Below are 24,933 nucleotides of genomic sequence, written 5' to 3'. Positions count from 1 at the left end.
TACTGTTACTGTATGTACCAATATTTCCAACATATATCACCGCCCACTCTAAGGCCACAGCCATGTCATGGGCACATAAAGTTCTGCCCCAGAATGGGCAGCCTTCTCCAGACACAGATGGGCGTCCTATTTGGAGAGGGCCTGACACCAGAGACTCTTAGAGCCTCCGCCCCCATGTCAAACGCACACAATCACACATATACCTCCTCAGCCCACGGGAACAGCAATCTGCTTTTTTATCAGGATTTTAATCTAATGTTTTTATTTTTTAAGAATATTCAAGGCCGGGCACAGTGGCTCACACCTGCAATCCCAGCACTTTGGGAGGCCGAGACAGGTGGATGACGAGGTCAGGAGATCGAGACCATCCTGGCTAACACGGTGAAATCCAGTCTCCACTAAAAATACAAAAAACTAGCCGGGCGAGGTGGCGGGCACCTGTAGTCCCAGCTACTCCGGAGGCTGAGGCAGGAGAATGGCGAACCCGGGAGGCGGAGCTTGCAGTGAGCGGAGATCACGCCACTGCACTCCGGTTTGGGCAACAGAGTGAGACTCCGTCTCAAAAATACAAAAAGAATATTGGATATTATCATGTTGAGATGAATGCTGCTGGAAAAGCTTTAAAACCAGTGACCTAGTCTAAGGCCCTAATTTCACAGAGGAGGAAACGGGACCCCAGAGACAAGCAGTGACTTGTCCAAGATCACACAGCTCCATCCACAGCAGGAAGTGGGTGAGAGCCCAGCTCTCCCTTTCATGTGGCCTCAAGTCCTCTCCTTCCCTGCTGGGGGCAGATTCACTTGAAGAGGCAACGGGACATGCAGGACCTGAATCCCTTCTAGAAGAGTGCAGACCTCCAGCTGTGCTTTTGTAAACAAGCATGGAGCATGTCATATGCACCAGGCAACTTCATGCAAGGCATCTCATTCAAACCACACACCTGCCCTTGTAGGTAGGAATCAGTATTCCCTTCTTTCTGACAGCCACAGGCTTGGAGCAGTCAGCTGCCTGGCCCAAGGTCACTCTCCCTCCTCTCCCTTACTTCCCGCAGCACCTCATCTGCCCTTCTCACTACAGGCCAATCAGCCTCTGCCAAGCTGCTAACTCAGCTGTGACCAAACTCTCCTGTGCGGGAAATGCACTGGAGGTGCTTACTGAGAGAACAGCCACCCTTGACTCCTGCTTCTGGGCCCGGAACCCATGCTTTCCACCCCCGCGGAGGGCCCAATGCAGCGGTGGCACAGAGCACTCCTACAGAAATCCTGTCACCTATGCTTTTAGCCCACCTTGGCATCTGCAGGTCACTCATCAATTGTCAGAGTCCCAAAGTCCCTCAAGACTGAGGGCCTCATTCTCCAAACGGGGCATGGCAGACACCCGCAGGAACTGGAATAGGTATGTGGGAGAGAGGCCCCCAGGCTGACCCGCTGTCTCACCCACAGTGCCCACCAGAGACCAGCCCTGTGAAGAAGCCCGTGGCTTCTCAGAGTGGGGCTTCCAGAGACGCAAAGGCCTCCGGGGACCAGAGTGACAAACTAGACACTGGCTCTAATGGGCCCTGGTGTGACCTTGGCCAGAGGACCAGCAGGGAATAAGGCTGAGCCAGATCATGGGCCCCTGAATGCCCAGCCAGGAGGCAATGGGGACAATGTGACCAGATGGGCGGAGGGAAGGGACAGACAGGCTGAGGAGGGAAGGAGGGGAGAGACCCGCAATTAGCGAAGTTCCAGTGGTGCAGAGACCCAAAGACAGGGGCCTGAAGGCACAGAGGCTGCAGGAACGGCCAGAGAGGGCCTTTTGGAGTGGGGAACCCTGGCGTGGCACCTGAATGGCCAGGGTAGGGGTGAGGAGAGGAGGGTGAGGAGAGGAGGGTGAGGAGAGGAGGACGAGCTTCAGCAACGGAGGGAAGGCAGCTGCCTCTGGCTGCTGTGCTGTGCCTGGGCCAAAAGAGGGCTGGCCACAACTTCCACTCCCACATCACCCAGATCCTGCTGGGGACCCCATTTCCACAGCCCAGGTGCATCTGATCCCCAGGCTAATTTGCGGCTAGGTGACTCCAGACAGATTCCTCTAAGCCAGAAAGTCCCTGAGATGCAGCTTCCACAGATGTCAGGAGGCCCTCACCCCAGGCCCCACTCAGGGAGGGTGGCCCAGGCGACTGCAGCTGAACTGCTCACTCTGGGGCGGGCAGACAATCCTCCTCCGACTCATCACCTCCTGATTTACGGCCTCAGTCCCTGGGGGAGCCTCGGGGCTAAGTAATTGCTTCTGCCTTGATTACAGGCCGGCACAAATGACTGTGGGCCTGGTCCCACCAGTGTGTTTGAATCTTTCAAATGTCCACACGCACAGCCACTATCCGGACCATCTGATCATTACCTTAAAAGGTTTAATTTGCTTAGTGAGGAAATTAGACTATAAACTATTCAGAAATTATGGAAAGTCACACATCAAAGAGACCCACCCCGTGCATTCCTTAAGCACATTCTGCTAGAGCACTGTGTGTGTGCATGTGTGTGTGCATGTGGGTATGCATGTGTGTGTGCGTGTATGTGTGTGTGCATGTGTGCATGCATGTGTGCACGTGTGTGCATGTATGCATGTGTGTGCGTGCATGCATGTATGTGCACGTGTGTGCCTATGTGTGTGCATGTGTGCATGTGTGTTCATGTGTGCGTGTATGTGTGTGTACGCACGATCGTGCCTGCATGACCTGGCCAGTGTGTGGTTATCAGAAACAATAAGTGGCTCAGCAAAAGTCTGACTCCACACTGACTACAACCAACAGCAGCTGCCTCTTTCTGGGGCAACAGGGCACGAGAAAGCTTGAGGCACTGGAAAGCCACCCAGGCGCAGGCTGGCTCCTCCCGCCAGGGCTGACCCCGCTCTGTGATGTGAGCGCTGAGGGCTGAGGTTCCTGCCCACACCTCTGGACCACACAGGGAGGGAGACTATCCCGTGAGGAAAATGCAGGCCGGCTCCTCACTGAAGGGTGGGCCTTTGTTCAATGCCCTGACCACCACTACCACTGACACAGCCTGGCCAGCAACCTCAGGACCCCGTCCTTGCCAACCTGGTCCCAGGCCCTCCTGCTGTCTTCTTTCCTCCTCCCTCTGTGGGGCACCATCTAGACGCCCCTCCTGACCTTCCTAAGAATGGACTAAGCACTTCCTTGCTGCCTCTGACTCAGTCCTCACAGTCACTCAGAAAAGTCAGTATTTTTCTTCCCCCTTTAGAGATGGAAAAGCGAGGCTTGGTGATGTCTAACACCCCAAGTTCACACTGAGCCTGGACTCAAACCCCACACCTGCTCTCCATGAAGCCCACCCCGCAGAGAGGTCGAGCCTGGTTTTCCCTATATTAGCCGATGTCCTGTGGGCAGCTGCCCCCTGCCAGATGAGGAGCAGAGGCCCTGGTCACCAGAGGGACTGGGCTGAGGTCACCAGTGAAGCCCTGTCTGCAGCCAGCACAACCACCCTGCAGCCAGGCCAGGCGGAAATGCGCTGTTCTGGACTGCAGGGATAAATGGGAGCAGCTCCCGGGCTCCCAAGGACGCTGCCTACCTGCCCTTGGCGGACAGCCCACCCACGGCCTGCAGACTGGCAGGCTGGGGGAGGGGCACCGCGGGGAGCAGAGGGAGATCCTGGCCTGGCCCAGCAGCCGCACAGCTCCCCTGTGACACAGCGGCCTCCATCCGTGAGCCCCCGGCGCACCCATCTCTGCCTACCTGCCTCGTGAGGGCCTCAGGGGCAGGGGCTGAGAAGCATGATGTTTTAGACAGGAACCTTCTGGGGTGGCAGCACCCTCAGAACACCCGAGAGTCACTCCACACCCCTCTGACAGGCAGATGGAAATATGGAGCCCCAGCGGCTGGGGGCACAGATTGAAGCCCCCCACAAGCCTGGATTGTCCTTGGCTTGCCCTTGACCTTCCAAACGTGTAGGAACGTTGCCCTCGCTTCAGTTCCACAGGTGTGTTTGTTTTCGCTCCATAATGGTTTGTTTCTCAACTCTCCACAGAGATCCACATGGCAGGTTTCTCCCGTGGACCACGGCCCACCCCGTTCTGCCAGAGGCTACCCCACCTCTATCTGAGGAGCTCCAGGCAGTTAAGAGTCATCTCCATGGGCAGCTCTCAAGGCTGGTACAGGGGATACCAGGAGAGGCCAGTGCAGGCCCCACCCTGAGGGAACTCTGATGACCTCTGACCCTGCAGGGCTGCGGGTCAAAGGGCCACACAGCAGGGCCTGAAACCCGGCAGTGTTTACAAAGCACCTTGCATTCTGCTGGACCCGGGTCACACACGTCTTCTTCCTAGCTCGGTGGGTTAGCATGAGCTCCTCTCTGCAGACAAGGGAATGAGGCTCAGAAAGACCTAGTTACCTGTGCAGACAAACTGCTAATGCAAGATAGGACAGGAATTCAGCTGAGCTCTTTTTGGGTTCACCAAACCCTTCTGCTGACAAAATCACTCCCTTCGAGAAATGCTCCTGTGTGCCAGAGCTCTTAGGCAATGTGGAGAGGACATAGATGCTCAGAGATGCAAAGAAACTTGCCTGGGGGTACCCAGCTGGCTGCTGACAGGCAGCACTTCAACCCAGCTCTGAGAGCAGAGGACCTGGCGGTCTGTGCTGTGCTCCAGAGGAAGAGAGCTGCCTGGCTCCTTCCGGGACCCACCTGGTGACAGCAAGGTGACCCAGAAGCCCCACTCCCAGATCCCTACTCTCTCTGGGCCCTGGGCCCTTATTGAGGAGACATGGGAAGGACCCATCACATGCTGGACACATGGTCTGGAGAGGACCTGCTTAGCAAATGCAACACGAAGAGTCATTGCCCCACAGCTTGGGATTCAAATTATAACAGGCCTTGGCACACCCTCTGCACCAGGGGTGGGCTCTCCTGATGCTTGAAGCCCCCACTGAACTCAGAACAAATTGCAGCCCCACCGTGCTGCCTCAGTCAACTCAATGCCCTTCTTCTTGGGCCTCAGAATTTTATTTCGTTTGGAGAAAGGACAGCCAAGGACACAAGCAGCAAAAACAACAAACGACAGCAAAAATCAGTCAATGTTACCGAGCAAGATAGAGCTTAACAGCCCCCAAAGAAAAATGCAACCACCACAGAGTACAACTTCCCAACAATCCTTCTTGCCTCCTCTGTGTCCACACCAACATCGCCCCCTGCTGCCAGTTACCAGGATCGCCACATGCCCCAGTGGAAGGCTGGGAAAGCCCTGACCTCCCAGCCTCCTTCCACTTTTGAGATATTACAAGGTACTACCCACCTCCCGTGGGTACTCTCCACATCTCCGTATTGATCTGCAGAACTTCACGTAGAATATGACAGGAGGATGCCCCCTGGAGTTGTGCAAAGCAGTGGCCGTCTTCCTTGTTATGGGCAAAGAGATTAAAGTATTGATCCAGGAACTTAGGACCACAGTGCTCATCAGGGAACCAATGAGCCCTGCCCCTGCCTCTGAACAGGGCTAGGAGGAGGTTCCAGAAAGGACATACTTTTCCTTTTTTCTTTTTCTTCAAGGAGTGTGGAAAAGGGACTCTCTCTAGCTCTGACCGGGTGTCTTCCAAACCCCACAGCTAAGAGCATCTGAGGTCTGATGGGCAAATTCAAGTATGTGGCACCTGCTATCCCTCTCACAAGGTGGCCACAGATGTGACTTCTATCACCGAGGGTGAGACCAGGAAGGGACCTGGGGATCCAGGGACTGCTTGCCCCCTCCTGCCCCAGCACGTTCTCTGTCCTTGCTGCACCTCCACTGTGTGTGTGTGCCCCCACGTGACCTCTGAAAGAGATGCCTGAATGAGATGGGACGAGGAGCAGGCTGCCCCAGAGCCCCAGGTGGCCAGCAAGTCCCAAGACCCCTGGATATGGGAGGTGGGACCACTCAGATGCTGGACAGCTTGGTGCCTCCCTGTCTGTACCTAGGACGGAGCCTGCAGCTGTGCCTTCCTGTACCAAACAGCCCTGGTCCCCAAGAGCTTGGCGAGGGTTATGAATCCATCCACGGAGGACTTCAGAGCCGCCTGGTCTTCACCTCGGGTTGGCCCTCCATTGACAGCAAGGAGAATCACTTCAGCTTTGAACTCCCCTCCTCACAGCACCCCATCACAGAGTCAATGGCCCAAACTCAGCACTGAATCTGTGGCCAGCTCCCCTGCATTACAGAAGGACCCAGCCCTGAGAGTAGGTCATTTCATGAAGCAGAGCAGTGCTGGGAACAAGGAAGTCACCGTGGCTGAATGATGGGCCTGAACATTCGCAAGCAACCTGGGCCTCCCTCACTCAAAGACGCCTTTCAAGATACAGAAGAAACTGGTCACCAAAGCGCGTGTAAATTCACTGGGTAATTTACTTGTTGCAGCATCAAACCCAGCAATGGCCTATGGACAAAGCGCAGAGCCAGCAGCTTACGCAGGGGACAGAAAAATGAGTCACAGATAGGCCTTTTCCTCAAGCCAACAAGGAAGATAAACCAAGCACACGAGAAATGGGAAACCAAAGCATTCTGTGCTGGGTCACCCGGCAGAGGGGACAGACAGGAACCAATAGCTCCACTGGGAATCCCGCCTGCTGCAGAGCTGGACTCTGAGGGCCCTGGAAGGATGGGAGTCCTGGAGGGTGGGCACCATCCCTGGAGGGCATGTACTGCCTGGGCTGGCGTGTGGAGGCGGCAGCCCACCAAGCATGCCTGGGAATGGGGCATCCTGCTTGGTGGGCGTCAGGTACCTGAGGAAAGCAACGGGCTAGGACTGGAAGGGAGCGCCAGTATGAGGCTCTGATGCGCCAATGCCTCTGGCAGGCTCTGTGGCATATACAGGGCAGGGGCAGGCCTGGGCTTGGGCTGTGGGGTGGAAGGCTCACCTGGCGGAAGGCTCACCGGGTGGGAAGGCTTGCAGACTACAGGGAGGTGAGTGGAGGGACCAGACAGAAGGTTTCTGCTGAGTAAGGCCCCCAAAAGTATCCAAAAGAGGGCCAGGGCGCGGGGCAGTGGAGGCAGGGGCAACGGCCCAGGTGAGGAACTGTTCTTGTTATTTCTGGTCTTGGGCCTTTGGCTCATGGGCTCGTGGGGATCCCTCCTCAGCACACACTGTGGGTGCTTCCCGAGTCTATAGGGAGACCCTCTTTCCTGGTCATTACTTCTCCCAAACCCAACCACACGCCTGCGCTGCCACCACCTTCCTCTCCACCCTCCCTTTCCAAACCCGGAGACAGCCGCTCAGGGTCCAAAAATCAGACAGGACCCTGAGGAAACACTGGGGGGTGCAAGGCGGCCCTCTGGCAATGAAGCCCTGGGCCAGTGGCCCTGACAGGCTTTGCTCGTGCCCCACAGGCTTCCCTGAGCTGCCACGCTGGACCAGCCAGAAACTGGTGGGCCCTGAGGTCTGACTCGGACATCCCAGCACCTACCCTGCCCCGAGATGGGCAAGTGGAGGCATGACCTCTTGGCTTCCCAAAGGTGCAGGCACACACGCCTGCACACACCTCATCACAGAAGCAGGGCATCTCACCCGACCCCAAGGCCAGGCCCTCCCACCTGCCTCCTCCTGCCCTCTTCACACACACATTATGTTCACATATGCACCCAGGTGCACAACGCACATATGCGCGCGCGTGCACACACACACACACACACACACACACACACACAGTGAAATTCACCCCACCCAGGGTCCCGGAACAGCTGCTGTGGTGCTTGGTCATTACATCATAGAGGGAGGAAAACAGAGGTAAACTCCTGTTGCCCACTGAGAAAGGATGTGGCTAGAGGGAATGGAATTGCATGAATGCCAGAGAAGAGGAAATTAGAGGAGGGTGAGAGGTGGGAAAGCAACAGGAAGATTGTGAGAAAGAAGAGCAGTACACAAAAAGCTCAGAGGGAGGACCAGAGGCCTGTCCTTCCACCCAAACATGAAGGACTTGCTGGGCGCCCTTGTCACCTGCTGCCCCTGCCTTCCTAGAGTAAACACACACTCACACGTGCACTCACACACACAACACTCACATTCACTCACAGCCCCACACACACTCGCTCTCACACACACACACGTAGGGAGCAGCACATATCTGAGCAAAGTACCATGGTGACAGCGAGTGCATCCTCTGCACACAGCCAGGGAGGCAGCCGCACGCAGTAGTCACCAAGATCTTTAATGTGCTCTTCAACTCATTGCACTAAAGAAATGTGAGCATCCTCAGATATTCAAATCACTTATTCTCTGTAGTGAAACCTTTGGGAAGATGTGGGAGAAATTGTGTTCTGTATCCAGCACTCACATTCCTCCCCTCAACCCCCATCTCCCGAATACACAGCTTCAGCATGAGGTGCCTCTATGGGGCTTGGTTATCTGGGCTGAATGTGTTCAGGCCTTGGCGAGCCTGCCCAGCAGCCCCTGGGCCACCCAGGCTAGTGTGACTGAACACAGGGCTCAGCGTCACTGATCCTGACCCCTACCTCCCGCTCTTGGCTTTGCTTGTTGCCAGCTGCGCCACATCGGCTAAGGCGCTCACCTCAGTGCCTTGGGTAACAGATTCTGGGGGAGAAGTCAAGGACTAAATGCCATGGAAAACACCTTCCAGGAGGTCTTCTTACCCTGACCCAAAGCTCCAACAGGAAGTTTTTGATGAACCCCACTCCAGAATGAAAAATCTCACACAGTCTTAAGAGCTAATAGTGTCAGGCACTGTCCTGAGGACGTGATGCATAAATAGACTTATTTAAAGTTAATAAAAACCTCCTGAGGTAGGGACTATTACTGTGAGCCCCATTTTACAGATAAACAAACTGAGGCACAGAGAAGTTAAGCAACCTGCCCAAGAGCACACCGCCAATAATTGGGTTCAAATTCAGGCAGAGTCTGGACTCAACCATCACACGAAACTGCCTCTTTCCTCATCATGTTTCCGTATAAAGTGACAACACTGACTGAGCCCGGCTGCGCCTCCCGCCAGAAGCAACTCTTGCGAGCCTCGAAGGCCCTTGAAGCAGGCTGTGCAAACACAGCCACGGAGATGCTTCTAGATGTGGACACGAACCTAAAAGCACCTGCTCTGCAAGTTGTGGTAATGTTTCGACCACATGCCCTGAAGCACCAATGTATCAGGACAGAAAGAGCAACTCTTTCTGTTGCTCTTTGGAGCAGCAAAGGAGATTTGCAGGTCTCCTTTGTCAACCACCCTGGAGAAATATGGCCCAAGGCCTCTGGCTCCTCACCCCTGCCCCATGCAGAGATCAAATGAGGCCTAGAGGCTGGACCTCTGGCAGTGATGGGCCAATGATCAGAAGGGGGAGCTCAACAAGGGGCATCCTCTCAGCTCCAGGACTTACCTGCCCCTCCCATAGTGGACTCTCTACCCTCCCTGGCCTACCCCACTGCAAACTTCCCCCTCACTGCATGGGGAGAGGCAGAGACAGGCCAGAGCCATGACAGGGACCGTTCTGACTTACTTGAAGAAGTCCTCCTTGCAGTAGACGCTCCCGGCCCTGGAGAAGCACCTGTCCGCCAGCTGCATCTGGCAGTCTGCACACTTGAGGCAGGAGCTGTGCCAATGTCTGTCCAGGACCTTCAGGATGAACTTGTCCAGGATGTGCTGGTTGCAGCCAGCACACTGGGGGATCTCTGTGAGGAAGAGGAGAGAGAGGCACTGTGAGCCTTCCACACAGCCCTGGTAACCAGGCCAGGCCCTGGCAGTTGCCTTCCCATTCTGCTGGTGATGGAAACAGACATGGCCCAAACCACAGAGCTGTTGCATGTAGTTGCACAGGTTATACACTGCACACAAAGGTGCATGGTCAAGGGACAAGTGAGGACTGAAAGCCAACCCTTGCTTTGCTGGCCAGGCTCTGTATTCTGGCTTGGGGTGACTTTGGCCCAGAGGAGTCATCTGTTTCTAAGGGCACCACAAGGCTAGCAGCAGCAGCCAAGCCATTTATGTCAGCTGCAGTTCCACAGCCAACAGGCCAGGAAGGCTCAGCAACATCCACCTCTGTTTCCACGACATTTTCACAAGTGATTGGAAGCTCTGCTAAAAACATCAGCCCCCAAAGTAAGCCCTGCCCAGGCCTGGACTGAAAGGCCATCTGTCCTGAAAAGCAAATGATAAATATGGTGTGGGGGAGGGGGTGGGCAGTGATCGAGGTCCAGGCCTGAGGGTGCTCTTGTAGAGAAAATCTCAATATTTTAATGAACTGCAACCGATACCATAGATTGGCTGGATCAATACCTCATCCTAATGTGCCTTTCTGTGCTGCACATAGGAAAGCTAGAAACTGCTTTCCCAGACACCCTTGTGGCTCACATTTTGAAGATGAGTGAGTCTTCCAATCAAACGCTCTTGGGAGAGACTTGAATTCAAAACTGAGCTAAATGTCAGGACAGCTGAGGGACAGGCTTCCATTGTGCTGATATGCGTCATGGCGGAGGCGATGAGGTGCTGTGTTGGGTGTTGCACTGTCCTGGTCAGTCACGGCAGAGGCAATGCAATTCTGGGGGCTGAGAGTTATCCCGGAAGCTCCACCCAGCAGGCTCCACTGAGTTGAAAGCCACCTGCCACCTGATGATTAATCACTTTTCACTTAAATAGTGAAAGTGGATTCTGTTGTCTGCAACGGAACCCTAACCACTGCCCCACCTGGTTCCTGTCCTGGGTGACTTCCTATCTGAGGTCTGTTTCTCCGCCATCCCATCTTTCCAAGGGATTGCTTGGGCATTTGATAGTATTTTGAGTCACTGACTGTTTCAAAATCTACAAAATGGTCAGGTTTCCATGGTTGGATGAACAAACAGTGCTAGGATCTCTAGCCATTTTCCCCTGTGCTTTTCAAAAAAAAGAAGGTAACAAATCAACAAGTACTAAGAACAAAAACATAAAAGTGCAAGCGTTTGGCCTCCTAGAGTATCCTCCTGATATAGCACTCGCAAGGCTGGAAACCCCAGGGTTCCCATCCCTATTATAAAAGACACCTTCCCTCGCTGTTTGTCTAAACACTCACTGCCTAGCACGGTGCCTGGCTCACAAGGGTAACGCCACAGATGTTTATCACTAAATAATAAATCGATCAAATCCTGTCGGAGAAGCTCACCTTGAAACAATTTTTCACTAGTTTCTCCTGTACACTCCAAAATGTCAACAGCAGTAAAACCAAATCTCTCATGAATCACACATGGTTTTTTGTTTTGTTTTGTTTTGAGATGGAGTTTCGCTCTGTTGACCAGCCTGGAGTGCAGTGGTACAATCTTGGCTCACTGCAACCTCCACCTCCTGGGTTCAAGCGATTCTCCTGCCTCAGCCTCCTGAGTAGCTGGGATTACAGGTGCCCGCCACCACACCCAGCTACTTTTTGTATTTTTAGTAGTAATGGGTTTCACTGTGTTGGCCAGGCTGGTCTCAAACTCCCGACCTCAGGTGATTCGCCTGCCTCGGCCTCCCAAAATGCTGGGATTACAGGCGTGAGCCACCGTGCTCGGCCTCATACATGTTTTTGATTCATATCATGTTTGTTGGTTGTGATATAATTTAAAAAGTGTTAATATAAAGGAATTACCCTCAACGTACTAAGAAAAATGTTAAACACATCTAAACCTATGTAGAGAGAAGGCTTTCTTGACTATTAAGACACTTATACTTAAAACCTATAAATAGGCTACTGGGACAATCACTGAATGCCGTCACTAGCCCTGTACACAGAAGTGACAACCTTGGGCCCAGCTAAACCCCAGCCCCAGCCTATTCCCTTCATGGCCCCAGCACCACCAGTATGTGTGTGGAAGTCAGGCCTGGTATACATGCCTTGCCTGTTGACCCCTTTCTCAGACCAAAATAGCCCATGAAAACTATCAGGTGTCCCATTTGCTAATCATCCCAGTATATATAGGATTCTTTTTTTTTTTTTTTCTATCTCCACAGTTTTCCTCCTTGAGAAATACATTGCCCAGCCAATCAGTACTTACCCAGGAGTTCCAGTGTGCCCAGCAAAGTACTGAGCACTTGACAGCCACAGGGATTTCCACCCAGTGAGGGGATGGGCAGGGCATGGGGTGGGAATGTGGATTCTGGAGCTCAGCTGCCTGGGTTTGGATCCTGACTCTGCTTTTTAAACTTGGACCAATAACTTAGCCTCTCTCTGCCTCAGTTTCCTCACCTGTAAAAGGGGGTGGTGATGACAGTAGTGCCTGTAGGATTGTTGTGAAGAGCAAATGGATTGATACATGGACAATTTTTAGGACAGGCCCCGGTATACAGTAGGTGCTCAAGACAGGCTTGCTATTATTAGGAGATAACTGTCATGCCCACGGAAAGGCAAGTCAGGCACCCATGTTCCTGGGCATTTTCTCCTGGAGCCCTCACAAGAATCCCTGCAGAAATGTCATGACTCTCCCGTGGAGGCTGAGTGGCCGCCTCACACAGCAACTATGCCAGCGGCTTGGGGCCATGCCTGTCTGCCCCACGCAGGTACTCACTCAGCCACACCCCTGGCCTCCCTCCAGGGGCCATCAGGGGTTGGCTGGCATCTCTGGAGGGCCCTGGAAGGTCTTGGTGAGGAGATGACCCTTGAGCCCGCCAGTCTATGAAGGGTGGTTAGCCAGGAACTCCTTTGGTGTGACGCCCCCAGGATCCAGCAGGAGAAACTAGGGGACAGCTCAGGTCAGGAGAGTTATGAAGGGCAAAGGGGAGCGGGTTTCTCCAGCATGAGCTGAGTTCAGTGCCCCTGCAGTCTGCTGAGCAGTGGAAAGGCTGAGGGAGGAGGTGTCTGGGAGGACTGCCCAGGCCTCTTCTTGCAGGGGAGAGGAGGGGAGACCCAACCAGGAAGCTCTCCCAACTCAGAAGTGAGTTAAGGACAAAGGGCATGCAGAGCCAGCAGAATGTGTGAACAAGGCCTGCTGTGTGCCACAGGGCAGTGCCATGTGCCCACTGAGCCCCAACAGCAGGGCACAGCCGTGGCAGGAGGCTGCTAGGCAGAGCCGTACAGGGCTTCATGCCCCAGTGGCACAGCCGCACCTCTGCCCTGGGAGTCAGGTCAGGGGCTTCTTTGTGTGATCTGGATTTCCAGGAGCTGGGCCCCAGCCCCAGGGGGGCAATTAACCCTTTGAGAACCCAGATGAAGCACCATCCTCGCTGGCCCTTGGCATGCGGGCCAGGAGCTAGCCCAACTCCTTGCACCTCCCTTGGCTCCTGGGCAAGAGGGGTCGCAGATTCCTACCTAATTGTTGTTTGGCCAGCCCTCTGAGGAGAGATTTGGCTATATTTCTCCTCCCAGCCACAAATGCATGGGATGAGGGTGAGGATGTATGCCCATAAAATTTATTTCGAGCAAGATATCTAGTGGGAGCCTTAATCTGATGAGTATTCAAGAGAGAATACATTAGGGCTAATATATGCAGGGAACAGCGGGCAGGGGAGTTTCAGAGGCTTGTAAGCAGAGACAGCATCATGTTGAGGAACAACACTAAAAGCAGACAGACAAGCCGTTTCAGCCTTGAGCTTGGAGGAGAGGTTCCGCGCTGGGTCACTCTGGGCTGCCCAAACTAGAGGTCCTCACAGAGAGGCCTTGGGACCAAACCACGGCCCTCTGGTTCGGCAAAAATGGAAGGGGCCTACCAAGGGTGCCCTTTAAGTTAAGAATTAAAAAGCTTTTCTATTCTACTGTAGATTTTGATGTGGGGATTAAACAAAGATAATTTGGAAATGCTCTAAAAGATCTCCAATATACCAATCACAGTAGTACACCCCAGCATCAGAAGCCTGTTATGAGCCATGTCAGGGCTTGAGTGTGTATTACCTCAGTGCACCACTCTCAGCGAGGGAGGAATTACCATTCCCATTTTACAGATGAGGAAACTGAGACTTTGCAAGATCAGGCGATGTGTCCAAGGCCCACAGTGGGGAGCCAGAATTCCAACCAATAGCCTGTGCTGCTGCTTTCCTGAAGATGGACTAACCCAGCCTGAGAGCTCAAGGGGCCTGAACCATCCCCTTACTTGGCTTGAGCCTGTCATTTTTTTTTTTTTTTTTTTTTTTGAGACGGAGTCTTGCTCTGTCGCCCAGGCTGGGGTGCAGTGGCCGGATCTCAGCTCACTGCAAGCTCCAACTCCCGGGTTCCCGCCATTCTCCTGCCTCAGCCTCCCGAGTAGCTGGAACTACAGGCGCCGCCACCTCGCCCGGCTAGTTTTTTGTATTGTTTAGTAGAGACGGGGTTTCACCGTGTTAGCCAGGATGGTCACAATCTCCTGACCTCGTGATCCGCCCGTGTCGGCCTCCCAAAGTGCTGGGATTACAGGCTTGAGCCACCGCGCCCGGCCGAGCCTGTCATTTTTTTAGATAGGAAACTGTGGCAGAGAGAGAGTCTCAACACGATTCCATGTATAGCGACAAGGGATTATAAGACCACTGGCCTCTTGAGCTCCCTAACAGCTGGGCAAATGGAAATGCTGGAGGCACAAACTGAGACGACACAGGCATCTAGTGTGCATGTGTCATATGGGATGGATGCCTAATGTCCAGGGGAGGGCGGGAAGCAGCAGCCTCTGTCCACCATCTCCTCCTCCAGCTACAAGGTGCCTGCCTATTGATGGCGCCCATCCCTACTTGTGAGGATGTGGAGACCTGTGAACTCAGATCCCACACTCCCGGCAACGTGGGCCCCATGTAATTATTTAGATTAGTAAAAAATATAAACTATCTGGAAATTTTTCAAAGAGCAACATAAGCCTTTTAATTAAACCTATAATAAAGTATTATTTTTACAGTTTAGAAAGGCTGAACAGAACAGTTTATCTAGGTTTCCTACCAGAAATAAAGTTCTGGTGCATGAACCGGATCTCCTCCTCCTGAGGGAGGAGGTGTTAAGGAAGACTGCCTTGACCTCCGCTTGCAGGGGAGAGGAGGGGAGAACTATCTCCCCTCCCCTTTTCTTACAGAGGTGCAGTAGCTCACACCTATAATCCTGGCACTTTAGGAGGTCAAGGTGGGCAGCTCATTTGAGGCCAGGAGTTTGACACCAGTCTGGCTAACATGGTGAAATCCCGTCTCTACTAAAAAAACAAAAATTAGCCAGGCATGGTGGTGCATGCCTATAATCCCAGTTACCCAGGAGGCTGAGGCATGAGAATCGCTTGAACCCAGGAGGTGAAAATTGCAGTGAGCCCAGATATGCAGCCTGGGTGACACAGCAAGACCCTCTCTCTCAAAAAAGAAGGAAGGAAGGAAGGAAGGAAGGAAGGAAGGAAAGAAAAGAAAGTTGTAACCAAAATTTGCAAGGGGCAAGACAATTTCCCCAATAAGCTCAACGTATTTCATGCAGTATTTACTATCTCAAAAATTCCACTTTAAAACTGGAATTTATGCAGATGCTTGGAGTCACTAAAGACAAAATTTGATCTATTAATAACTCAGTTCCCAATATGAGGAGTCACTTCACTTAAAATGAAAGTTTTTCTCTTATCTGCCCATAAGTGTTTTGTGACGATGCTCTCTGCTGGGGCTCTGCAGAGGGTAAACTCAGAAACAAAAAAGTAATGTCCCTGGAACAGCCAAAGAATCTTTGGAAATGCTAAACCACATAGAACAATACACTCCCCATCTGCAAGGCCCGCCCACCGGAGCATTCCCAGTCATGCAGAGGGACATAGTCGAGGCACAGACCTAAGCCCACATGTACCTGCATGAACATATACAGACATCCTCACATGCACTCACATACACACTCAATATTCATGCAGATATATATATATACACATACCCACGCCATACTTATATACAGACATGCATATAGCACAGACACATACATACACATACAGAGAAACACAATCACAAATAAAGATACACCTTGAGACACATACATTCCTACATATACAAAGGCACACACATGTACCACAGTGACATATACATACAGACAAATGTACATGCATATTCACATATTCTCAAAGACACATACTCACATGTACACAAACACACACACACAAACACATGCACTCACATCCTCATACACAGGACGAGGCATTGCCACTCTGGAAAAAAAAGCCAATTCTGAAATCAAGCTCTGTCTGTGGAAAGGAAGGCGTAGCTGAAGGAGGGAGCTGTCCAATCCTGAAGCAGTAGGGAGAGTAGGGAGTGAGTGAACTAGAAAAGCAGAGGGAAGTAGAAACATTGTTTCAAATACTTTTTTGGAGACGGCTCAAAAATACTGGGAGATCAGCCTGGGCAACCTAGTGAGACCCTGTCTGTACCAAAAAAAAAAAAAAAAATTCTCCAGGCATAGTCGGGTACACCTGTAGTCCCAGCCACTTGGCAGGCTGACGCAGGAGGATAGCTGGAGCCCAGGAGTCCAAGGCTGCAGTGAGCCATGATTGCATCACTGCATTCCAGTCTGGGCAACAGAGCAAGACTCTGTCTCAAAAACAAAAACAAAACAAAAAGAAAACACACACACACACACACAACAAAAATTTAAAAATATTTGGAGAATTTGAAAGTTTTCAGTTCTGCTCAGAGTTTAGATCTCCAAACCTTTAGGTCTTCCAAATGCCAAAAAATTCCAGATCTAGTCAGACCTGAGCTCAGATCCTAATTCCACCCTGTATGTGATCTTGGGCAAACTGCTTAACGTCTTCGAGCCTTGATTTTCATATCTATAGAAAGGAGATGACCATACCACTCTTTTGGGGTAGCTGTGTTATGGTCACATCAGGTAATGCACGTAAAACATCGAGCCCCCATAGTCCCACCGTCCAAGGCCAATGGTTAGCTCTCTCCTTCACTGTCTAATAGCCAGTTGCCAACAAGATCATGGCTGTATTTAAAGTGTATCAAAATTACTGCATGATTCATTAGTTCCCAGTATACCTTTTCCCTCCCTCACCCCACTCCTAAACACTCAGAACTCTCTTCCACTCCTTAATTCTAAAGTGTTCCGAAGACACACACTTTTCTAATCAACATGATCCTGGAGTATAAACAGCAGACAATGCAGTATTACTAGGGCTCAGTCTTTCTGGAATAAAGAAATCTGGCAGACTTTTTCCTCTGCAGAATGAGGACAAATTTGCCAGACCTTGGTCTCCCCCAGCATGTGGCTGGTAAAAATGAGGAGGTTGAGGCTACAACTGCCTGATCTTACTTCACTGTTGCTGTAATGTATCCAGGTGAGGGTAGATTGGGTTCAAATTAACGTTTGGGGCTTCTAGCATTTTTTCCTAGAGATATCTAAATGCCCAAAGGAAAAGAGACTATTTCTTACTTGATAAGAAATGGCTACAGACCCTTCCCCAGTAGCCGTAATCTCCTTCTTCATCGAGGAAGCTTTTAAAACTCACAACGTGATAGCCAGCCCTCAAAGCACCTGAAGCATTGTGATAGGGGCACATCAGGCTTATTTTTCAGAGCGGCCCATCAGAAACTGGATTCCATTTTTAAATCCCCAAATTCCTCCATTAGTGGTTTCTGAAAGCTGGGAAGTGGAAGAGATCAAAAGGTCTGATGTGATCCGTGGCAGACCAAACTGCCCACACCCCTCTGGTGAGAGATAATAAATATCATGCATTTGTATTCCCCACTCACGTTTCTTCATTTCCAAGAAACTGCTCTCAAGGAACCAGGAGCCACCATGAAACATTTCACGGAGGGTTTGTGTTTGTTTGATCGATTTTAATTATTTGAAAAATGGTGTTTTCTATCCCTTTGGTCACAGAAGATCAAAAGGGTAAAGGAAAAAAAATTTCCACTAAAGAGACTAATATGAAAGCCAACATATCTGACAATGACTTCTAAAATATATTTAAGAAAAGGCACCCTTCTGGGGAAAGGAGTCAGACTTTCAGATCTTTCCATTGGAATCATAATGCTGATGTGCTACTTAAATATTTTTAAAACTAAGTTACTTTGTACTGATAGGAATAATGTTTAGGCCTGGCACGGTAGCTCACACCTGTAATCCCAGCACTTTGGGAGGCCAAGTTGAGAGGATTACTTGAACCCAGAAGTTTGAGACCAGTCTGGGCAACATAGTGAGCCCTTACGTCGATTATAATAATTTTAAAAGGGAACAATGTTTATTTAACTGTGCTCTGAGACCAGATTAATATTTTATAAAATTTGTACTTTGATGTGCCAGCTTGATGTGCCTCCTGTGAGGCTTTTGCTTTTTAACCCCCTTTGCTTTTTAACTGCTTTTTGGATGAAGTGTTCTTTTTGTTTCATGCTTTGACTTGACAGCCTAATGCTCAGGACAAGGTTTTTCCTTGCTCCTTTCCAGAAAAGGAGCTGGGTCCATGGGAGCCACTTGCAGGGCTCCCTGTTTGCAGACCCCACAATATTCCCGCTCAGGTGGCCATCCTCTTGGGACAGCCAGCAGTGCTCCCAAGGGTGGCTCTGTCTGTGAAATGGGAGCTGTGATCCCAGTCTCTGAGTACCTTAAGACCACCAGCACTCCGAACTTGGTCAAATACCTTCAAATTGGCAAGCTCATTCCCTCCACCCGACACCCTGTGAAGCGGACATTCATTGTGTTTAAAAGGTTCTGAGAATAAGGGGCTTCCCTACGGGTACACAGGTTGAGGCCGAATTAGGACTAAACCTTCTTTTTCTCTGGGTCTGATGGCTTCCACCTGTGCTCAATCAAAACCACCTCCATCTGGGATTTTTGCCCAAAATCTTTTTGCTGGTGATTTCCCTCCAGAAGTAAGCAGTTTTTTGAGCTTTGTCTCAAATAACATTTGGCCAATATATATTTCCAAAAACGTGTAATTGTATTTATTTGTTAAGTTTCTTTACTGACTACTAACTGAAAGGAGACGTCAAGTGGGGCATACGCAGTTGAAATATTATGCAAATGTTTTTCTTGAAATTTTCCATTCCTTTCCCACACGTAAGGAAGAGAAAACAACAAATTGCAGACATTGCTGTTCTCTTGCCTCAGGTTCCCTGAGTGAGAAAGAAGGATGATGGTTTTCTAAAGGCAGGCTTGGGAAATACTGTCAGTGGGGGGCTCATTGGTTTAGTCTGGGAATGACTAATTCTAAAATGCATCAACAAGGTGAAACCACAGGATATACTAAGTTATGGCAAGCCTGCCTAAATACATACCTGAGTTCTGAAATGTCCAGGTCAAAGATTTATAACGGAGGTATAGTTACATTAAAATTAAATTAAGAGGTCTATTATTGGATAAATATTTCAAAAATAAAACTTTCCATTTCAAAGTAGCCACCATCACCGCTGATGATAAAATCCTGTTTTCTGGTCACAATTTGCCTTTTAAATCACCTGGTAATTGTGACCAAAGGAACCAAGGCCTGATTCATCCATGCAGTCCCCACACAGGGAAAACCTGAGGCCCACGACTCAGTTTTCCATGACAAATCTAGTGCGTGCTGCCCCCCAACTCTGGCTCTTTGTCATTAAAGAACATTGATTTTTGTTGAACAGTTTGTAGTTCCCGTTTTTATATTCTTGCTTATTCTAAATCAGCATATCTTGAAGAGGCAATAACAGAATTTTCCAAAATGTTTTTATAAAATTCCTCTTAAGGGATATTCACAACCTAGTAATAATCTCATAACACAGCTAAAGCACAAAATTCCAACATTAATTCTTTCAAACGTAAAGAGAAAAGGCACATTGAACATCAAGGTAGTTCATGATGATGACAGCAGCATTAAACATAGAGAGCTGGGCTAGCCACAAAAATATTGGAAAAATTCTAATTTTAAAAATTGGCATCACATTGAAGGTAAATCATATCCTCTATCATCATATCCACTGACATTTTTTAAAATGCATCAGTGTACTCACGTCTTTTTATCTAATTTCTAATTTTTTCTGGTTTGTCTTGACAAATGACTAGCAACCAGAAAAAAAAGTCAGAAAATCCTTCTCACATCAGAAATGATCACACCTGAAGCCGTCCTTTCCCTTCACGTGCCTTCCAGAATCCTTCCCACTTTTACTGTTTGCTTTATTCGGTGGTTTGGGGTGCCTTTGAAAATCTCCTTTGTTCTTTTTCGGCTTTGTCAAAAATAGTAACCTCTTCAATAAAAGAGCAAATTCAAAAGTAAACTGGAGATAATTTTGATGTTATCATTTTAAGGCTGTCATTTGGATAATATTTTAACATAAGGAGGTGAGTAACAATGAAATATACAATGTAAATATGTATTTGCAGGGATAGGATTATCTCCTAGGTGATATACCATCACGTAATTAGTATTCTTCAGTAGGATATCAAATATTCTCAGTAATTGCAAATAAAACAGAAAATTACATTAAACAAATCCATGTTCATATATGGAAATGTTGTAGACATATCTATTTCCACTCCATTTTCACATTTAATCATTGCTAAATCTCTACACTGTATTTTTCTGATGTCTCACTCTGTAACAATTTTCCATATGTTTGGCAATGTTTCCCTCATAACAAGAAACTTTCAATTAATTTGGCTGCAAGTTTTGTCTCTATTAAGCTATTCCCAGAACCAATCCCTTAACCCCCTAACATCATAATTAAAGCAAATTATACTTTAAAGACATGTGGGGGTGAGGTACTGCAGTAAAACATCTGTGGCTAGACCCAGACTGACAGAGGGAATAGGGTGGGGAGATCTGAGAAAAGAAATCCACCAAAATTACAGCAGGAGGTAGGACTCACCTCCCAAGACGACTTTCCAGTCAGCCACTCATACAGTTAACCCCAAAGTCCATTTTCCAAGGGACAATCCATGTCATTTTCACCAATTAAACCCAAACTGTCCACCTACCCCCAAGAGCAGTGCCTCAAAATGGTTGATTTGTGCTCCATTTTGATCAGGGATCCTATAAAATTGAGGACTAAATAAGGTAAAACCTCACAGTGGCATCTAATTTTAGTTGATTTATTCCTACCACAAACAATAAGAGCTCAGCTCCAGGGCGGCTTCTGTCCTATACGCAGCACCTGTGCTCCCCTCCCAGGGCGCCTAGAAAGAGAGATGGATCCACCACCGTGCAGCCTGCTGGACACATGACCCCCCAAGTAAAACCGCTGTGCCGTGAATTCCTGCACAATCCCATGTTTCTCCCCGCAAAGATTTTGCAAAGGAAGGAAGGGATAGACAGAAGAAGTTGGGGGAAGAGCAGAAGGAGGAGGAGGGAGGGAGAAAGAGAAATTCAAGCCACCAGATGGCGAGGGAATTTTACTAAAAGCAGTGGACCCTATTTGCCCACATCTTTGTTATGGGCATTGTTAACGCGCATTTCAGGAAGGGAGAAAGGCAAAACATTGTTGCAAACGTAAAACCCCCTCAACGGTGCCCCAGCCAGCCCTCTCCAAATTCAGCAGTCTATGCAGTCATGTATTTGGTGCTGCCACAGCAAACTGCTGCTTCAGTCTGTCTCTAACCTTGGGTTTCTCAAAGTGGGTAATATTACTCCTTCTGCCCCTCTCTTCAGCTAAACTGGTTCCAAGTCCCTTTGCGTTCCAAAGCTCCTCAGCTCCGTTCCTGAAAAATTTCCTTAACTGAAAGAAAAGGCACAAGGTTCCTTTATCAAGTTTCACCCACCCTCCCCCCATCTACAACTCTTCAATAGGAAGAGGACACAAGTTTCCCGGCCAGAGAAATCCACTAAATACCCACCACTCCTGCCCAAAACAAGAAGCTCAAAGCAGATTTCATAACCAGGTAATAGAAAGAACGGTTAATTCTTGTTAACTACTGTTCCATCTCTGCAGGACTGCAAGCCCCATCCTCCTTCCCCCGGCTCCTCCCTCTCCTCCCAGCACGGGGGTCTCCGGCTTCAGTCTGCTAATGCGGGTGCTAAGTAATCACTAATTGACTGTAACGCAGAGTGAAAGGGCATTAAAATCCGAGGCAACTGGGAAGTTACGACAATGCAAATATTTAGGACTTGAGGCTGTCTACACCTGGCCAGCGGGGTCATCGGGTCACTGTTCAAAATACAGGATGCCCCTGTGGCCCAAGTTTTTGTCTACTCAATGGAAAGAAACTGCTTTGCTGGTTTCCCGGCTCTCCCACCCCCACTCCACCTCTAGGAGCACTCGATTTTAAAAAATGGACCCTGGTATTTGCAGCCCTGTAGGCGGTCTCCGAGACGTCTTGAGGGCTCGCGTTACCCTAATCCTCCCAGCATTTAGTCTACATTCTTGCCTTAACCCCCGCTTTGTTTTTGGCGTGTCAAGAGGCAGGTGCAGATACACCTAGCTTCAGTCGTCCTTCCTTCAACTTCCTGCCTTTCCTGGTTTTCTCCCTCCACGGCTTTTCTAGTAATTCATTTCCTTCTTTATTAGTTTCACCCTTCAGATCCCTTTAAAAGACACATCTGTCCCACTGCCTAAAAATAATAAGGTCCCATCCTGCACAAAGCCAATCCCCTGAGACACAGGGGTGCACTCGGTCCCAGTACAGCCGCGGCCTCTCGTGCGGTGGGTTCACCCGGCGACCCGTGCCACCTCGCCTTCCCCGGCGGCACACAGTACCACCAACTCCCTCACCTGGTCGATTTTAATTGACATCCCCAGACGCCTAGGTAGAGACTCTGTTTCTCTGGAGCCTGACACGTTTCTAGCGCTCGTCAAGGTCCACCAAGCTGGGGGAACCGAGCAGGGAGCCAAGACTCGAACACCCGCCGAACGCGCGGGCCGGGCGGACCCGCCGGCGGCCTCCCCGCTCCCAGGAGGAGGAACCCCTCCGAAAATAGGAGCACCGCTTTCCCAAGGTTAAACAGTCACAGAAGACTCGAGTCGCCGGGATTGGGGTTTAATTTTGTCATTCCAAATGCTTAGAACGAAATGGGCCTGGAGAGGAAGAGAGGTTTCCACCCCGCCTCCTCTTAATGGGAGCGTCGTCGCACTCGCGCCTGCCTCGCCTATCCTTGCGGGAAAAGTCCCTGCCACCACTCTAAAGGGCAGCAAAGGGGTCCCAGGCCTGACTAATTCCAGCTCAGTCGGACCTCCGGGCCACCTGAGAGAATAAGCTCTGAAAACGGGAGCAAACCGCTGGGCGGATGCAACGAAAGGGCTAAGGCGCAGGAACCCCTATTGCGGCGCACGGGGGACAGAGAGGTGGTCCCTCCCTTGCACCCTTCTGGGCTACGACCTTTGCCCACGGCTGCGGGACGCAGTAAGCGCAAAGCCGGCTACCCGCGAAGGGCCGCCCTGTCCAGATCTACCTCCACCGGCGAGCCTCGCAAAACCCAGAGCACGCCCAGGATTCCCGGGCGAGTGCCCAGGATCGTGCGCCGCCCACGGGTGCGCAGCAAACGCTCATTTAAAGAATTCATGGTCTGTTCCCCGGGCCACCCAGGCCGGCATCTGCCCGCGGGGCGGAGGAGCCCTGTCCCGGTCGCAGCGAGGTCATGTGGGTCGCGCTTCCAGACCCTAGGACGCCACTCCCGCTCAGCCCTGCGTAGCCCCGCCTAGTTCTGGTTTTCGGCGAGCCCGGACCTCGGCCAAGCGAGGAAATAAACTTGAGTGAGGTCCTGCTTCTTCTCAGTCCCGACTTTACGACTTCCCGGGACACTGCGGATCGCTCATTGCAGACCTTTGCCCCTCACCTGCTGCACTTGCGTGCTCCGTGTCCGGCTTTAACAGTTAACTCCGCATGCCGAGAGCACTGGGACAGCGGCTTTCCAAGCTTCCCTCCGTGCTCATGGGCCTCTCAGATAACAAGGCGCTGGAAAGGAGGAGGCCGGAGCCCTCTCGCCCCTTGGGCGTCCTCGGCCATCCGCTGTCCCAAGCGGGGCGCTGCCGCGCTCACCCGGGTTTCTCCAAACTCCCTTCTATGTGGTGCGCAGCTCTGGCCAGGGGCTGGAACGGGATCCTAGCAGTTAGGACATCGGAACCCACAATCTATCAGGCCCGAATCTGCAGGCGGGGACAGCTGGCCTCATCTGTAAAAACTGTCTCCCGTCTGAGAATATTCTTGCGACGCAGGGAGGGAGGTCTATGGTGCCCACAGCTGCTGTATCGGAATGTTCGGAATATGATAGAATCTCAATCTATTATATACACACACATACACACACACACAAAATTTGTGTGTGTGTTGTGTGTTCCTCGCACAAGGAGACAAGGCAGGAAGAACAGCACCAGCGTTTGAGCTGGTCTTGGGCAGTGAACCCGTCTCACCCCCTTAAGAAATGGACTGGAGGAAGGACGGTCAACAACTCCGGGGACTCGGATCCGCGACACTACCTGCGCTGGGACATTTACCCCACGCACCCCGGAGGAGCCCCAGGAGGGGAAGCCCCAGGGAAGTCCTTCACCCCGACCCTACCAAACACAAAATAAAATACCCTTTTCCTACAGCTTCGGGGTTCGCCAGAGCTTGACGGAAGCATTTTAGGAGACAAGGAAGGGGACAGAGACCCCCAGGCCTGCATTCCAAATACCACCCCCAGCCGAGACCCAGCGGGGCTCCTCCTTCTCCCGTGCGGGCTGCCCTCTCTCCCTCCAGGGATCGGCCGCAGGCGTCCATCGTCCTTTCTCTCGGTGCCTGGGGAGACTACATGGCAGATGGGTCAAAACCGAGGCGGATAAAACGCCTCACCTTCCTATATGCCCTGCGCTTTTCCTTGTCTCCTCAGAGGACAGGGTCGTCCAGCCAGGGCCCCGACGCGTGGAGGGACTGCCGAGGTCCGAGGAGAGAGTTTTGGAGGCGGCTCCGGAGGCTCTCGCCTCACCTGCACCCAACACGCCCCGGTCGGGCGCTGTGAGGATTCGGATCTCGACGTCCCTACAGCCCGGAGGGAGATGGCGGGGACAAGCTGTCGGTGCGGGCCGTAGGGACAGCTGTAGGGCTGTCGGAGCGACGACGAGGCCCGCACCGGGGGGGCACGCGACCAAGGCCAGGTAAAACAAAAAACAAAAAACAAACAAACAAACACAGGAGGACGATGGATGGCGGGAACGGTTAGTCCCAACAGGAGAC

At 51.0% G+C, this 24,933-nt stretch overlaps 1 protein-coding gene across 1 annotated transcript in view; it reads right to left on the bottom strand.

The window, feature by feature from the left end:
- LHX4 (LIM homeobox 4) overlaps nucleotides 1-24,933 on the bottom strand; it is a 44,983-nt gene that overhangs the window by 17,292 nt on the left and 2,758 nt on the right. Inside the window, exon 2 of the mRNA XM_033196396.1 lies at nucleotides 9,463-9,634. Coding sequence (XP_033052287.1) covers nucleotides 9,463-9,634 — 172 coding nt within the window. The remainder of the gene's footprint in view (nucleotides 1-9,462; nucleotides 9,635-24,933) is intronic.

Source organism: Trachypithecus francoisi, unplaced genomic scaffold, assembly GCF_009764315.1.
Source record: "Trachypithecus francoisi isolate TF-2019V2 unplaced genomic scaffold, Tfra_2.0 Lachesis_group5, whole genome shotgun sequence".
Taxonomy (NCBI): domain Eukaryota; kingdom Metazoa; phylum Chordata; class Mammalia; order Primates; family Cercopithecidae; genus Trachypithecus; species Trachypithecus francoisi.
The sequence above is the reverse complement of the archived record's forward strand: the minus strand, read 5'-3'. Positions and strand labels throughout refer to the sequence as shown.